Source organism: Ochlerotatus camptorhynchus, unplaced genomic scaffold, assembly GCF_037179485.1.
Source record: "Ochlerotatus camptorhynchus isolate MF236.1 unplaced genomic scaffold, CSIRO-AGI_Acam_v1.1 ptg000510l, whole genome shotgun sequence".
Taxonomy (NCBI): Eukaryota; Metazoa; Arthropoda; class Insecta; order Diptera; family Culicidae; genus Ochlerotatus; species Ochlerotatus camptorhynchus.
In genome coordinates, this window is record NW_027040994.1 from 1,082,008 (window position 1) to 1,098,941 (window position 16,934).

General features: G+C 38.0%; 1 protein-coding gene across 2 annotated transcripts; it reads right to left on the reverse strand.

Annotated features, from left to right (window-relative positions):
- LOC135712878 (integrator complex subunit 5-like protein) lies at positions 1–16,274 on the reverse strand. 2 transcript variants are annotated; one of them, XR_010518684.1, is made up of 4 exons: positions 15,740–16,274; positions 14,916–15,312; positions 8,924–9,177; positions 1–11 (listed from the first exon to the last, which is right to left on the reverse strand). XR_010518684.1 is itself a non-coding variant. In XM_065235965.1 (3 exons), exons 2-3 carry the CDS (start codon positions 15,285–15,287, stop codon positions 9,127–9,129), a joined length of 423 nt encoding a protein of 140 aa, XP_065092037.1. In that variant the 5' UTR covers positions 15,288–15,312; positions 15,740–16,274; the 3' UTR covers positions 4,637–9,126. The 2 variants fall into 2 exon arrangements, 1 of the variants encoding a protein (XP_065092037.1); XM_065235965.1 differs by lacking the exon at positions 1–11 and having other exon boundaries at positions 4,637–9,177.
- Between the last annotated feature and the right edge of the window lie 660 nt (positions 16,275–16,934).

The following is a 16,934-nucleotide window of genomic DNA, read 5'->3' on the forward strand; positions in this document are numbered from 1 at the left end:
GTTGAAGCCACCTACTTGGCCATTCAATTACAGTGGATAGCAATCGACGTCCGTCTTTGATTGGCACTAGATTGCAGACCACATACCGACATTAAATACGATATCCCTCGCTAATCCGGCTCTCGTCAATCTGACTTTACTTGGAGGCGAACCAGCCCCAGGCTGAAAGCCTCCCTAATAAAGATAAATTAATTAATTAATCACGGTCTCTTATGGAGTTTTTTTTTTTACATTGTAAGGTTGGTAACATTTTTATGTATGGATTTGACAGTCAGATTGTCGGATTTACCCCGCTAATCCGGCCACAAATTGGTCGGATCTATTAGGGGATACTATAGAGGTATGAAGCAGAAGCTGAAAAAAAATAATCTTTTTTGATCACCCGGAGCTTCAGATTGTAACCTTTTCCAAAGTTTACAAGTTGAAGTTTAATGCTTGGTGATAGTTTGAAATTAATAATAAATTACACCTGAAATATTGTGAGTAAATATAAATTTTAACACAAGAGAATGATTGAATTATATATATTATAATTATTCAAATGAATTTAAATCAAATTTTGCCATTTGAATTTAAAAATATTCATTTTCTGGCAGCCGGTGTTGAGTTGGGTTGTCACGCAAATTTCCGAAAAAAATATAAATCGCAAAACTTGCAGTATGGCAAAAAGAGCCGATGTGTCGTCAAATGAAACCCCTCTCAAACCGGTTGGCCAATCCGGAGCTAGAGTAGCGTAGGTAGAGTTCGAAATTCGAACATAGCTAGCGTAGGGATTGTAGGGGGATTTCACTGCTTGCATCTATACGAAATTGGTCTAGGTAGCGAAGACCAATGCTATTACAGCGGCTATTCTATTACAAAAGGCGCAATTCATCCTGAACGTGAGCCGGTATATGTGACCTGGTGATATATCGTACAATCGATCGTACGATCCCTTTTGTAAGCATGGGACCAGGAAAGCTATATATGATCGTCCGGCCCACAGAGACGATCTCTTGTCCCTGGAATAGCGAGAAGATCAAGTCGGTGAATGTTTGGCAAGCATGAATTGAGTGAAATTGTGCTGGCAAAGTCAAAACTTCGTTTTCAAATTCACGTGTTTAAAGATAATAAGATTTGCTTTAGTAAATAGTGGTTTGGTTCACGAAAAGTTAATACGGTTCGCGGAAAGTGATTTCGGCGTAAATTGTAAGGCCACCACGTGGCCTTGGTCCTCCTTATCGCCAACGTTGAGGCCAGTAGTGGAGTGAGAGGTCGCAAACCGGTCGAGACGCTAGAAGTCGGCACATAGACTATCCGTGAAGCTAGCCGACCGGAATTGCAAGGTGTCGCGAGTGTGAACTAAACCGAAAATAATTCCTCTTGAAGAAAGTGTGAACACGAACGCTATCCAGGTTTGCCAAAGGTCGTCCGTCAACATACGGCCATCCACCTCCGACAGAAGTCGGAACCGGAAGCAGTAGTAGCAGAAGCTCCCCCAGGCTGGTTGGGACCCGGTGAAGCTCAGCACAGCAGACGTCGACCGGTAGAGAACCGGTGCGGTGCAGCCTCCGACGGTACTGTAGTGACGGTATCACGACCAGCAGCAGGAGCAGCAACGAGTACAGTGAGTCCGTTTTTTTTTATTCTCGAAGTAAAATTCCAATAAATTTTGGAGTTAAATATTTGAATAAACCGTTACTTAGTTTGCTTTCTGTAAATTTTTGCTTTAAATTCTTTCTTGTGTGCACCGAAAATTGATTTCAGCTTGGCCCTGAGAATTATTAATGAGGTAAGTTAGCTCGGCTGGCTAGTGAAGACGTCCGTGCCAAATACGGTGGGAAGTTCATTAGTTACAAAATGAAGAAAGAGTATTGGAGTATAATTTTTCACACTACTTTTTTCGATCTCAATGTGTTGGTAGAATCTGGAACTCGAAATCGAATGTTAAACATAGTCGTTGATATTAGCTGAAAATCAGTTTGCAGATGTGATGTTGAAATTCGGATATTCAAAAAAGCCATGCAAGGGTGACGGTTAATGTTATTACATATTTAATTTACTTGTAATTTAATTCATTACTTTTCCCCACCTTTGGACCCTATACAATGTTAATTATATCTAGCATTTGATAGTTAGTACAGTTTATCATCATTTGTTTCCTTATTTTGCCATGTCTTGCAACCGGTTTTTTGTTTGGTTTGTTATTAACTTGCGTTTTCATTCGGTACCAGGGACTGATATTTAAACACATGTTGATGTTTTCAGTAATGGATACCATCCGCTCCTGGATTTTGTTTTGTGTCATGACATTCAGGTAGTCCACATTCCGAGGTGTTTCCATAAAATGATTTGAATGCATGAATGTGTTATCTTGATCATCCTTTCGTAATATTGAATCAATCAGTTTTTTTTTCTGTTTTCCTTTGTATCACGGATGTCACACACATTGCAGTGTTGCAATTCTGCTTTTTACTGAAGCTGGAATGGATTTCGCTGTCATAAATTTTCTCAGTTTCTCTCGTCTGCTTTTTCCACGTTTTCGAAAAATTAAACATTTAGGTCTGGGATAAGGGGGACTGCTTAACTGTGGTTTTTTGTTTTTCCAAAAAACATTATGTCTGTATGTAATTCATTGTTTTGGTTTTGCATCTGCCTTTGTTAATGGTTAATTGCTAAACTGTTTGCGTTGATCCATATTCGTAGACTGGTTTGTTTTTTGTTGTTGCTGTTCTTGATGAGTTATTTCTCTTTGTGTATTGTTTGGTATTTTATGTTTCGAAGTAATATTTTATGTACTTGTATTTTAATTGAATTTTCTTGCCGTTTTTGTTAAAAACTTTAAAAAATCAATTTAAATATCGTTTCCTTTTACTTTTGTTATTACTTATTATTCTTATATTTCTTCTTTAAAAATTGTATTTAAGGCCATTCCTGTTCTGAATTGTATGTCTTCTTGGAAAGAAACACTTGTAAAGGAAAGTTAATGTAAACATAACCTGACGAATGGAACTGAAACTTTCGTTTGATATTATTGATTGATTTTATGTAGATAAAGCTGAAAAGTTATACGAACAGAAAGTAGAAAAGAGTGCTCCAGAAAACTATTTTTGACGAAATATAAAATTCTTCGTGTTTAGACAGTGAGAGTTAAGCCACAAACTGAAAGCTAACAATTCAGAACAGTAGTTTCGATTAGGAGTTTTCTTCTATTAAAATTATAACAGTGCACAATAATTAAGTGATGCGACGTTCCAGTGTTGCCAGAGATCGCCAGCGACGAGCGAGAATTGCCCGTTAGAGAGCAACAAGGTTGGAAAAAGGTTCAGAAAAGATCACACCGAGGTGTGTCAAGTTTAGTCTTAATAGTATACCATTTTGAAGGCATTCGAAAGTATAGATCGTAGGTAAATGTTCACTGAAACCATTCGACTCAGCCTGTGCTGGTTGCTGGGCAGCACGAAGGAACGTCATAAAACTTATCTCAAAAAATCAAAGGAAAAAAACACGTGTATTTTAAAATTCTAAACGTAAAGGGAAAAAAATCTTTGGAACGAATTCTAGCTTAAAAGGAAAAACGTTAATCACATTCATCTTGAAAGATTCTCTTTCGCCCTAGGCGCGCATTCGGCTGCAGATTGAGATTCTCTTCGGCGCGTTATTTTCTGTTTGTCCGCTTTTATGATTTACATTAATTTAATTTATTACTTGCTTCTTCGTCGGCTGTTTAACCACTTTTTGCTCTAGTTCTAGTACAATTATATATAAGATTCCCATAAAAAGTTTCAATATTATTTCCTTTTCCTTCTTTTTTTCTTTAATATATTTTATCACTTTTTAAGAATAGATAAAAATATTTGTCAAAAATTTCCTCTTGTTTATATATCGTACAGTTAAAATTATTATCGAAATCATTTCAATTTTTCAACAAGAATGTATCTTTGTTAATTGAAAGTGGATAAACGAAAAACAAACCAAACAGAAATGAGAGTAAACCAGATTCAAGTGTAAATCAGTGACAACTGGGTGAAATTTCGAGGAAAATGAAGGTAGAACATTGTGCACCATTAAATGACAAACCGAGATATCTTTGTTTTGGGGCGTGGTGGAACTGCAGTTGCTTCCAACTGAAATGATTCCATTGCCGCGTTACTAATTATGTGCTCTTCTCTTTAATCATATGTTCGTGAGAGTGTTATATGAATGTGTGTGTGTGTATGTTTGTGTGCTCACTTTTGCATGTGTGTATGTCTGTGTGCATATTCGATAATCACAAGAAAACAAAAACGGTTAACTCTGTAGCTTGTATGTTGTTGTTTTTTTTTCTTTTTAATTGCATTCGCTGAAACATGACGACGCTTGCTTTGGTGTGTTGGTGTGACGCCGTTATGAGGCTGAACAATGCGCGCGCGCGTGTGTGTTTGTGCAGGAAACGGAGAAGTGTTGCCAGGATAAAAAGCGTGATTCGCGCTCTGGGGTCGAATGCATTTGCGTGAAGGGGAATTCAGTTTCGCTAGAGGACGTATAGAAACCAGTCAAAAACGGAAAGCTGAGAAGCGATGAAAACTGTGCTCAAAACCGCTTAGGGTCGAACCCGTCCATGCGGGTGACCATAGTCGTAGTAGTAGTTGGATTCTTATTGTTTTTTCTTCTTTTCTTTGTTAAGTTTATAAAAAATAATATTTTGACTAGGTAAAAGTCTCAGCTACGAGTTTGTAGATGTCGCTGAAGGCGTTTTTGGTAGAATTGTCTTCTTTTGTTTTGTTTTCATGTTTTTTTTTCTTTATTTCTTTCTTTCTTTGTTCTCTTATAAATCGATAACAGTTTCTCATACTAAGGTATTTTGTTCAATGTTTTTTGTTTGCGATGTTGCACTACTTTTCTTTATGTTTTCTTGTAAGTTATATCGAATCTGTTATGTGTACAAACAAAACAAGTGAGATAGCGTAGTTTAATTGCTTGTATTTGTTGGTAGTTAGCTTATTTCCGCGCAGGCTTTCAGTATCAATGATCTCGTGAATTCGACGAGTCGGTATAGGAATGGGTATTCAGAAGGGTGTGGCAAGTTGATGTAAGTTTTCTTCATTTCGATTTCCGGTGTCTACACTGCATTCTGGATTTTATATGAACTGATTTCAACGCAGAATGTTTTATTCTCATTACCTCAACTCATATGGTTATTGAAAGTTGTCCAAATAGCTTGATATTAGTTAAATTTGTTCAATTAACATCGTTCTATGATTTTGTCTAGAGTTTTACATCCCATTGTACTACATATGCTATATCTAAATATACTCACTGTTATGCATATTAATTGTAATATATTTTAGTTGTTTACTTGAAAAAAAAATTGTATATATTTATACTTATCATGCGTTGCTGTTAAAGACAATGGTTCATCAAAGGTAAAGCATAAAAATAAATAAGCATTTGCTTTAGAATAAATAAATAATTTAAATAATAAAACAATATTCGTCTTTGGTTAATTTTTTTTTCATCGTCAAATTCGATAGAATACAAATAAAGAAAAAACGATAAAGAACAACAAACCGACCCAGGATCGGATCACAAAGCGCAAATCGATTAAACGAATGCTCCCCTCGCTCTCTCCATCTTTTCTTAGTAAAATTCCGTTAAAAATCACGTTTTCACTCGGTGTCGAACAGTTCCGTTGACAGCACCGTGTCGTTTGGGTTAGAGAGAGAGTAAAAGATGGTTGCTTTGATTGTCAAAATCACGAATTTCAGTATCAATCTAGAGAAGCTCATTGTTTTGAATTTCAATGTGACGTTTGTTGTTTAATGTAGTATAGGTGTAGGTGAGAGAAAGAGAGTGAGAGCCAAAAACCGTGCTTCGAGTGATTAATGTGGCTTCAGCCAGCGATCCTGGGATGATAAAATAAAAGAAGTGACAGCCGAAAAAAAGTAGTACGAGTTTTTGTTTTCGAAAAACCTTTTGTTTTTGGTAGATCCTATCATATTGTTTTTGAACAGATACATCAATATTAGTTGTTTTGCTTCACATGTTGACATTTTCAGCGTATTTTTAATTGTTTAGCGATACTTTCATTTTGTTCATTTTAGTAATAAATGTATAGTTAATATATTATATTTCTCGTCAGCTACTGTTTAATATATGCTTACATTTCATCAATAAATTTATCTTCAATATGATCGGGCACGAAATTGATATGTTTGAATTGTTGATTTATCGTAACACTTTTTTTTCTTCCATTGAATAATCTTTTATATCGTTAATTAGTCTAACTTGCATGCATTTTGTGAATCATTCCTCGTCTCATTCATTTTTTCAGAACTGATAAATCAAACCCAAGAACCGGACAGATACAACTTAGCCTTACGAAGGTCGGCATACAGTCAACAAGTATTAAAAATAAAGCTAGAAGGCATTTGAAGTTTGATTAGTAATACGGTATTTACTAAATTCTTAAAAAGATCGCTCGAAAAAACTCTCCTGTATGGGTGATTCTTAAAATTAATCCATTCTTGTTATGCTTGGTTCACGCTCCTAGGTCTTATGAAACGATATCTTTTGGTTACTCAATGTTACAACTACACTTACGGCGCCGTGTACATATAAACAAGTGAAAAAAATATGTCCATTTTTGCATATGTTGATAAAATCGACCTCACTTACTAGCTGATAAAACTCGTGATCATTCTTTTTTTTTTCAAACATGAATCCTTGCAAATGTGCTGCAAGGTTAGTCAAGTTTAATTTTCTCCTGGTGGCATTTCACTGCCCAACATTGTTTCGCTAAATCATTTATCACATATTTTTATTACAATTACATTCATTCAAGCTACATACCCTATCGTCTATTCCAGGACAGTGTATAACCCTTTTGTTCAAGGTAAATAATGAGAAATTATCGAGCGTCAACGTAAGCTTCCTTTTTCGGTATTTGTTTCTTAATCCATTTGTAATATTTTAGTTTATGCTTTTATGTTTGCCAGAGCTGTTAAAACATGACATGCGGGATGTCTTTAGAGCGGTTAGACGATAAAAGTTACTTACTCACTAAAGTTTACCTTCTAAACCATGTCACTTTCCTTACGATTTAAAGATTTAACCCAAAAGCTGATATGTATTCATTTAGCTCCCACGCAAAAGCAGGCCTTGGAGACAGCCTCGCAGGGGTCCGCCCGGTCGTAAACCGCCAGGCATCAAACATCCCGTGGACACTCCGCAGCACTTGACCTTCGCGGGGCCGGATCAAGATACAGATTGTCGTCTTGAAAACAGATCCATACTCATCCGATTTAACTACACACTGTATTGGACGGAATGATTATTCACTTCTTACGCCTTAACCTTTCCTTCATTTTCTTGCTTTTCTTGCTGGAATTGTTCACTCCCTTTTCGCTAACCTATTCTCTGCCTATCTTGTTGCTTTCCTGATGCTCATCGAGCGTTTCCGTGGTGATTCGGAAATACTCGTGGCGAAAACGCACCGCACACTTTGTTACGTGTTTGCTTGGATAGTTTTTCTTTTTTTTGTCAGAAGCTAATTCACTCACTAAATCAAACACCGAAAATAGTTCCACTACTTATTGCTATGTTTTGACCGCTTTTTTCGGTTCAATTTTTACACTTACGAGATATCGTTTTGCAGATGATGTTTCTCTTCCTGCCTGGAAGCAAAATTCAGCGGACGGAGATAGGCAACTCATTATCCTGCCAGAGGTCCACATTTTTATGTTTGGTTCAGTTTTCCAGTAGGTTTACTTTGGTACTTATAGCTTCTGTGTCACGAAATTTCATGTTTTAATTTGATTGACTTTCCGCTCGTTTCTTCCGATGGGAACTGATGCATCTCTTTGGTGTCCTATTTTATTTAATTGACGGTAACTTTGCATTTTTTGCTCACTATGGACCCCTCCAGTTCTGTCTATCTCCATCCACCGAGCCTGCATCTTAGATTTGTAATGATTTTGTTATTTAACTATGCTTGTTTAACCCTAGCTTAAATTGATGATAATTTGAAATTTATGTTTCAATCATTTTTGTTTTTTTTTTGGATAAAGTTTACTTTTGATGAAGAGAAATAGTTTTGTCTAAAACATATTTCTTATGTTCGCTATTTGCAAGCTACTGATGCTTGCTTAGAGTACACTTTACGTACTAATTGTGATGATAGCTGATCTGATGATAATGCCGCTTTGTTGTTATTGATTAAAATGTTAACCAACTAAAAACCAAAACTCCTACCCATCGTGGTCTGTCGGAAACGGATCTTGGGTTAGCATGCCCTGAACATTGCCCCTACAGTTACCATCTACATAAAGTGTGTTCTTATGCAACTATGTGTAGTTTTACAAACTATCGTTCCCATCTTGGTTGATTTAAAAATCTTTGATATGCATGGATATTTTCATTTACACTTTAGTTTGTTATTGCTTGTTTACCGTTTCCTATAAACTACCGTTTGTTTGTTTTCCCTTTCATTGTGTATTTACTCGTTCGTGTAAAAATAACTGTAACGTTTTGAAACCCTAATCACATGTTTTTTTGCACCATTGTGCATGTGCACGCTTGTCCAAAGGGAGATTCATCATCGTTTCCTACTCGAATGGTATATTAGTACGGTTCAACGAAAAAGCAATAGCTGATAACAGGTAACGAAAGAGAAATTGAAATGTCAACATAGTTTTCGTATAAAAATCGTTCTAGGGCACATTACGGTTCAATTGGGGGGCCAAACATGGGCTCTGGTTTATCACATTTACACATATCAACTTAACGATTTTGGATTTCATTTTCTACTAGGGTGAATGGTTGAAACAAACGGTGTGAAATTGTTCACAGCTTCGGTTACATTGAGACGGTACATCAGTTCACGCCCTAGGCTGCGGAACGGCTATCGCGTAGAGTCCATTGTTGTTGTTGTTGTTGTTGTTGTTGTTATTGATATAGTTGAAACTGTTGCTGGTGTTGTAACGCCCAGCCGCGATGCCGTTACCTATGTCGTATCCGAGTCCGTTTCCGCTAGTTCCGTTGATGTAGGAGTTGTTGATGACAGCTGTTTGCTGTTGCTGATGATGATTTTGCTGTTGATACGGTTGCTGTTGCGGTTGTTGATGGGGTCAAGTTGTTGCCATCAAGTAAGTATTGAGATCGGTTCGTTCACTCTTCTTCCCCAAATGGTGTTCCATTCTTGGCTCCATACCCGCTCCCCTAAAAGACAGAGGTAAGATTTGACGGTCAGTGTCATTCTAAAGCTCGTTTATACAGGGTCTGAAAAAATTGACCGGATTCCATGAACTACTCTTCTACATACTTCGGAATAGTTGATTGAATCAGGACGTCACTGGTTTTATTTACAAAAACTAACTTTAGTATACATCTAAATACAATGGATGCTCGATAAAAGCGTTTTAGAGGCTTGATCGGGTGCTATTGAAGTGTCGATTTTAGTCATGCAGTTATAAAACATTTTGAATGTGATTAATTTGCTTGAAGATGGTTAGTCACTTTTGTAAAAATTAACTGATTTTGAGCATCAATAAGTTTAGGGAGCATACATTAAATAGGTCATGCGAAATTTAGGGTAATTCAAACATCCCTCCCGCCCTCCTTTCTTTAGTTTTTTTTTTTTCGAACGACGAGTACATATTTTGGAAGCCTGCGATTGTGTACGTTCCAAAGGAGAAACGGACAAAGATGAAGCCCAAGGTCGTGAAGATGTTGTTCGTTGACTGTTCTGCAAATCGTAAAGATTATCGAATGATTGACCCGATGACGCACAAACTGGTGCTGAGCCGAGACGTGAGGTTCGTTCCTGGTCAACATCATCTGTGCCAAAAAAGACAAAAACTTGATCGAATACCCTTTGCGAAAGATCCTAGTTACGATCCAGGAGAAAAGTGTGCCGACAAACAAGGACAAAGTCAACGAGATGGATGATGATTTTTTTTTCGATGCTACAAGTAGCAGCTTGATGTCGGATGTTGATGACACTATTATCGCCGAATAATACAATGTCCAGGAGGAGGAGGTGGTTGCAGTTGAAGGAGACCGTATCAGTTGGTGCGCGAGAATAAAGGTTTTCTACCTTTGCGTTATGGAGTGAATGCTGCCGTAGCTACGCTGAAGAGTGATCCACGGAGTGTTGCGGACAGTCTTGTAAGCGGTCACGGTAGTCGACACATTTTCTGTGATAATCGACTGCCTTTGCCTCCGACACTTGCAAAACAAGCTATCATAGTACAGTACCAAACTCAAATGTCATTTGACAGGCTCTGTCATACGACACTGTCGCCGAAGACCGTCACGAATGTATGTATTTTAGTTTCTCTCATTATAAGAGCTGCTGATGTTGTGCTTGTGTGAATTCTGAAAAAATCAAGCAATGATGTCCTAGGAATAACATTTCTGATCAGAAATGGTTTAATTTACACCAAACTGAGGAATTAGAACAAAATCACTCATATCATATGATAGTTATTTGATCATTTTCTTTTTGCTCGAATGTTATTCTACCGGTTGTGTTGTGTGAGAGAGACGACGGTAGAGCATGAGAGTACGAATAAAAACAGACTGTCGCGCATGACAACGAAGCGAGTGTCGTAAAAAACGTCAACAGTTTCAACCTCTGGTTGCGGATGTAATCAAGAGCCCGTACTGAAACGAATGGAAAGCTGCAATGGAGGAGGATATGAAGTCACTGCGAGACCATGAGTGCTGATGAGTCTGCTTGCCGACGAACGCGCTGTCGGATGGATAATGAAAGATGTGAAGTTGTGCGTTTCAAGTCCCGCACAAGGTTTTACACAGAAGTATGGAAGTGATTGTGACGAGGTATTCACTTCAGTGACCAAGCAAGCGACACTAAAAACTCTCTTAACGGTTGCTGGGATGCGAAATCTGACCGTTTAACCCCTTTTTCGTGAATAAGTGAAGACAGTCTACCTTTACGGCGACAATTTTTTATGAAAGAGCCTCCTGGTTTTGAGACCAACTATGAAAAAGTGTGTTGCTTTAAGAAAATTCTTTACGGACTCAAGCTCGACCAGGATGTGGAACTGGAAGATTGATTCATTTTTCAAATAGACCGGATTTAAGTCCTCAGACGCTCACCCCTGCCTCTATATGCGTTACGAGAAGGGAGAATCCTGTTTCTTCCTCATTTATGTCAAAGACATGCTCGTTTCTGCGTCAAGTCAGAAGGAATATGAGAACATTTGTTCGCATCTTGAGAATAATTTCACGTTAACAATCCTGGGTGATGTGAAGCATTTTCTTGGTATGCAACCAGACACGGCTACACATTGAATCAGCGGACGAACATCAAAAAACTTGCAATTCGTTTCAAAATGGAGGATGTCCGACCATCAAAAGTGCCTGGATTTCTACATCAGAAGGAGGAGAGTGAAGAACTGCCATCCAAGGAAAACTTCCAAAGTCTGGTTGGAGATCTACAGTATCTCGCAGTCAACACTCGACCGGACATTCCAATCTGAGCTTCCATTCTTTGCAGAAAAGTTAGTCATCCCACTGCAAGTGATTGGACAGAGGCGAAAAGGACCTTACGCTATCTTTGCAGTATCAGTGACCTGAAGCTGTATTTGGAAGGATACAACGAAGAGCTGATTGGTTTTGCAGATAAAGACTGGGCAGGAAATACTGTGGATCGCAAATAAAATTCTAACGATTTCCTGTACATCTAATGGCTGAGTGTTGCCAGGCAGGGTTACTTCCACTCACTTGCTATAAGTGGTGTCTATTGTTGTAAAGGCTGAATGATGAATTATATAAATAATTCCCTGCTTAAAATAGGGTATCCCTTTTGATGAAGTCGTCATTCAACCAACTCTTTCCTAGGGCCACATTATGGAACCAAGTCGATACTATTGTTTTCATAGCAGCGTTCATACGAAAAAAAAGCTTCGTTTCGACTTCCTCAATGAGACCTCTGGAATTTGCTGATGAAAGACCAAATTTAAGGTGCATTGATGTTTTCGAAAGGAAGCTGTTGTGTACTACCCATGGTAAAAGGCAGATGGAAGCCGGAACGTGGAGGAGGCGAATAAACCACGAATTGCATTAGCTGCTGTGCGAACTGTAGTATATGTGACATGGTAGTAATTAAAGAAAAATCAATTAACCTTCATTTGGTGTGAAGTCAGCTAATTGCATTTGGCAGCACTGAGCGTCGACGTACACGAATAGCTTATTGACAGATACGCACTGAGATTGGATTTAACTTGAGCTTCGGAAAGCTCCGAATACACGAATATGATCCGTGCCTGTGTAGTGACAATCGAAGATCGGCTTCGAAACGACGAATGCATAAGATGCGAAGTGAGGGAGATGAAATAAAGAATTAAAATAAGCCTTTGGGTTGGAAGAGTGCGACACGATTAGGCAATCGAGCCCGTTCAGACTAGCTCGCGATTCTGTTAACGATTTTTAAAGTGGACAGTCGCTGGTGTGGATCGCGGAAAAGTTTGGCTGGCGTCGCCTTTGACCCGCGAACAATGGAAGTGGCTTGAAACCTCGACCAGTTTACGAGACGAACTACCCATCGTCCATATTGCAAAACTCGGGCGACTATGGTGGGCTGGGAATGTTGAAAAAATCTTGATAGCGACCCGGCTGGAACAAGACGATGAGACACGCGCCGGGAAGATGGATCGACTAGGTGGAAGGATGGAGATGGCGTGGAGCACACGGCACCCTGTCCTTAGCCTGAATATGATGGTGATGGTTTGGCTAGATTTGTCAAGATGTCACTACAGCTGCGAAGTATTTCAGGGGTACCTTGACAACCTTGACATTAGGTGATTCCTTAAACAGTTAAAAAATGGCAGCTATGATGGCGGATGTGCCCTATAGTTTTCTAGAGCACAACTTTCAGAATCGGTAGCAAAATTGCTTATGAAATTGAAACTCTCTGTATGCTGCATTGCAACAAACGAGTAGTTCCAGCGATGTAATAATTTTCCTACGTGACAGGTTTCATTTAAATGGATCCAAATCAATCTAATCTTGATTATCCTTCCAAAATTTAAAATCATTGAATTATGATATCAGCTGCGATCAAACCAGTAACCCATGCATTATTTAAACGGTGTAATCACAGACAAACAGACGTAACTCTTCATTGTGTATCTTCGTTCATGCATTTAACGGTTGATTTGAATATTATCAGTTCCGCGAACTACTCGCCGCAGCGCTGGCATCGGATCACTTTGACGTTTCTATATATTCTATAGAACTTGTATGCAATATTGTTTACGAGTTAGCGATCAAGCTTGTTTTCCGCGAGAAGCCAGATAGATGTCGCTACTGAGGTTATATGTTTTAAGATACTATGTTTTCAAGAACAAGTTTTTCAAAGAGTTACGTCTGTTTGTCTGTGGTGTAATGATGGAGGCTTCATGGATAAACCATAGAGACCTTATGGGTTAGGTTCAGAAACTGTATTGCTCAATGTGTTTCGTAACAGATGAAAGGTTCAAATACAACCAAGGGTTGATACATATATTATGTCACGCTCTAGCGGGGGGGGGGGGGGGAGGGGGTGTATAAGAATTTGTGACAAGCATAGGCCCCAATACAATATCTACAGAGAACTTAAACTATTGAAGTTTGAGACCCTTTAGTCGTTTTGTGACCGAGTGGATCAAGGTCTATTGAGGAACAAGGTGTGTGTTATATAGTCACTTTAACACTCTCGGGTCATTCGTGACTTGTCCGGGGTGAGATTTGAACTCGTGGCATTGGCGTGAGAGGTATGGATGTTAACCACTACGCCGGGGTCGCCACCCGAATATTGATATTGACAACAATACAGATGAACAAAAACAAATAAAGCCGAACATTGTATTAGGTCCTAAGTAACATTGACAGACTCTCATCTGAATCGATTTTATCTTTACATCTCCACGGCCATGTAAAGACATTTCCAGCTATTTCAAACACACAGTTCGTTGAAAGAAACTATTATATAGCATATAATTCGCCATTACCGAAAGACTATCAAATCCATTGAAATCAAGCTGAGTATTGCATTAGGTCCTAAAAACATTAATCGATTCTCTTCGTCGACTTTCTCTTTCGTTAATAACTTGGGTACAGAATCGTTTCTTGTCGTGGTTGTCGTATTTGATGCTAGATAAAAGCTTCTTTTATCGATCTGTTTGCTGAAAATACCTGGGAATGTCTTTACATGGCCGTGGGGATACAAAGAGAAAGTCGACGAAGAGAATCTGTCAATGTTACTTAGGACCTAATGCAATATTCAGCTTAAAATGTTGATTTCAAAACTCAGCGGGTTCTTTGATCTATGTCAGGTCAACATTCAAATTCATGATAGTTGGTTTATCTTTTGATGTTTCCCTGATTTTCAGCTAATTTGAGTAAAGTAGAAATTATTGTTTTCATCTATCCCGTAAAAAAAGAACCATAGAAGTACAATGAAATGAATTGTAACCATAAAATAGAGTTGATTGTATTAACAATAAATCGTATTGTCCACAAAGATAAAATAACAATAGAATTTATGGTATCCACAAGAGAATCTATGGTTAGAGGGGGAAATTTACAATAGAACAGAGGGGTTGTTATGTATCTTAACCATAGAAAAAACACGTTTTCCCAAACAAAATTGAGCCACTTACCATTAATTGTATTGTTGTTCTATTGCTGAAAATTATTACTATTTGGGACGTATTGTATATCTATTGTAATACCAACATGTTAAACTTTATTGTACAATATACGTACGATAAGATTGATTGGTGACAATAGATTGTATTTTATTTTATGGTAATTGTATGGTTATTTTTTCCGGGATGCTATCAGAACAATATTAAAATTCAGTCTAAAGGTTCAATAATCATGCCAAAGCAAAATCACAACAACGAAAATGAAAACAAAAGAAGGTCATTCAAAAAACAAGTGCTACATACTTCTCGCTGTTGCATGTGCAGATGGTAAAAGTGGTGCGATGGAACGTCGGCAGCCATCTTGGATTTGGCGAACTCGATGCGCATGGCACCGCGATCCGACGAAAGGAGGTACTTGCCCTGCAGGGCGCACATGGCGGCGGCAGCACTGGCCACATCCTTGAACTCAACGAACGCAACCGGAACGTTGGGATTGGTGATGGCGCTGTTGTTGTTGTAATTGTAGTTTTGGTAGCTGTTGTTGTTGTTGTTGTTGTTGTTCATGTTGTTGATGACAGCGGCATTAACAGAATTGAAAGTGGTGCTGATGGTGGTAGGAGTAGTAGTAACAGTAGTAGTAGCAGTTGCAGCAGTTGAAGTGCCCTTACTGTGCATTCGGAGGCGACTAAAGCCAGGCAGACTGTTGTAGGGTTTTTCGGTTGATCGGATGGTGGTTGGTGATTGGTAGAAGTAGTAGTAGCAGGGCAACAGTTTTGTTTTTGTTTTTCATTGTTTAGGGTGTTGGTGAGCAGTGTGCCGGGACATAGATAAATATAAAATACATTCTTTAGAACGAGTGCTATTGAACAGTTAATAAATTTGAGATTATGTGGAATACAAACAAAAGAAACAGAAGACATTGGGTTTCCGCTAGATAGAATACGTGCAAAGAAAGTGCAGAGAATGTTTTGCCTTATCGAGCTCGGTTTTATGAAAATGATGATGAACGATGGAGGCGTTTGGTTGTTATGAATTTTCTGTTATTTTTGGGTTCTACGAAAGCACAAAAATGAAGGAATGAAACAAATTTAATTATACTGCTGGGCCCATATTGGTATCTGACTCACAGTATTCTCGTAAGGATAATAATGGTGATTGTAATGATGAGCAGCCTGGATCTGCCTATTACGGCACGGACGATACAATTTGTCGTTCGTGGAAATCACAGTATTCCATGATGGGATGTCCGTTTTTGTGGGTAGTATGCTGTGCTAGAAGCGGTATAAATTTGAGTGTATCACCTTTAAGCGATGGTATCTGATAGAGTAAGCTTTTGGGAACCGAGTCTACCGAAACTTTATTTAGTACATTTTCAATCTGACTTTCCGTTAAATGATTGCTTTAGATTTTTACAAAACGTCTTATTACAACTTGTGCCACGAACAAAAAAAATCATGCTGTTATCTGGGCATTGAAAATGTGATTTATATCAAATGACTTAAAACATATCATTAGGTAACTGATTAAAGAGTATGATTGCGTGCGAGTATTTCAAATCAAACTAGGTACCTTAATAACCAGTTTAAGTGTAAACACAGTCCGAAAAAGTAGTGTAAATTTCTGTGCAATATGATGCACATAAATGGAGCGTTGCATATCAAATAAGTTTATATTATATATTGTGTAAAGTTCTGATACATTTAATGAAAAATTGCAAATATTGTATACATAAGCCCATCTTTGTAAACAACATTGCTTACAAGTTGCTCCTTTGCGTGAAATGGAATACAAGTTCACATGAATGAATGTTTACATCACAATTAAAATTCAGGCCCTTTCCCGAATGATCCAGGCCCCCTTTGGTTTTTTTTGTTGGTAATTCTAATAACGACAATTTAACTTTTATTAAACTTCAAACAATTCTGGAGGTGGCCTGGTCTCTTAGGCACTTTATTAGCTACGTCAATGTAGACAAGCTGAGCAGTTTAATAAGTAGGATTATTCTGGATCGTTCAGTCGAAAATTTACACAATGTATGGTACACAGTTTGAAAAAGTAGTGTGAATTTCTGTTCAATGATGCACATAAAAGGAGCGTCACATATCATACAAGTTTAATTTATAAATCATGTAAAGTTCTGAGACATTTCATGCATTGTTGCAAACATTGTATACAAGAGCCCAGTTTTGTAAACAACATTTCTTACAAGTTGCTCGTTTGCGTGAAATGAAATACAAGTTTACACGCATGAATGTTTACATCATATTTAAAATTCAGATTTTTATCTGTGTAGGAAAACTGATGTGTATATGGTAGGAATAG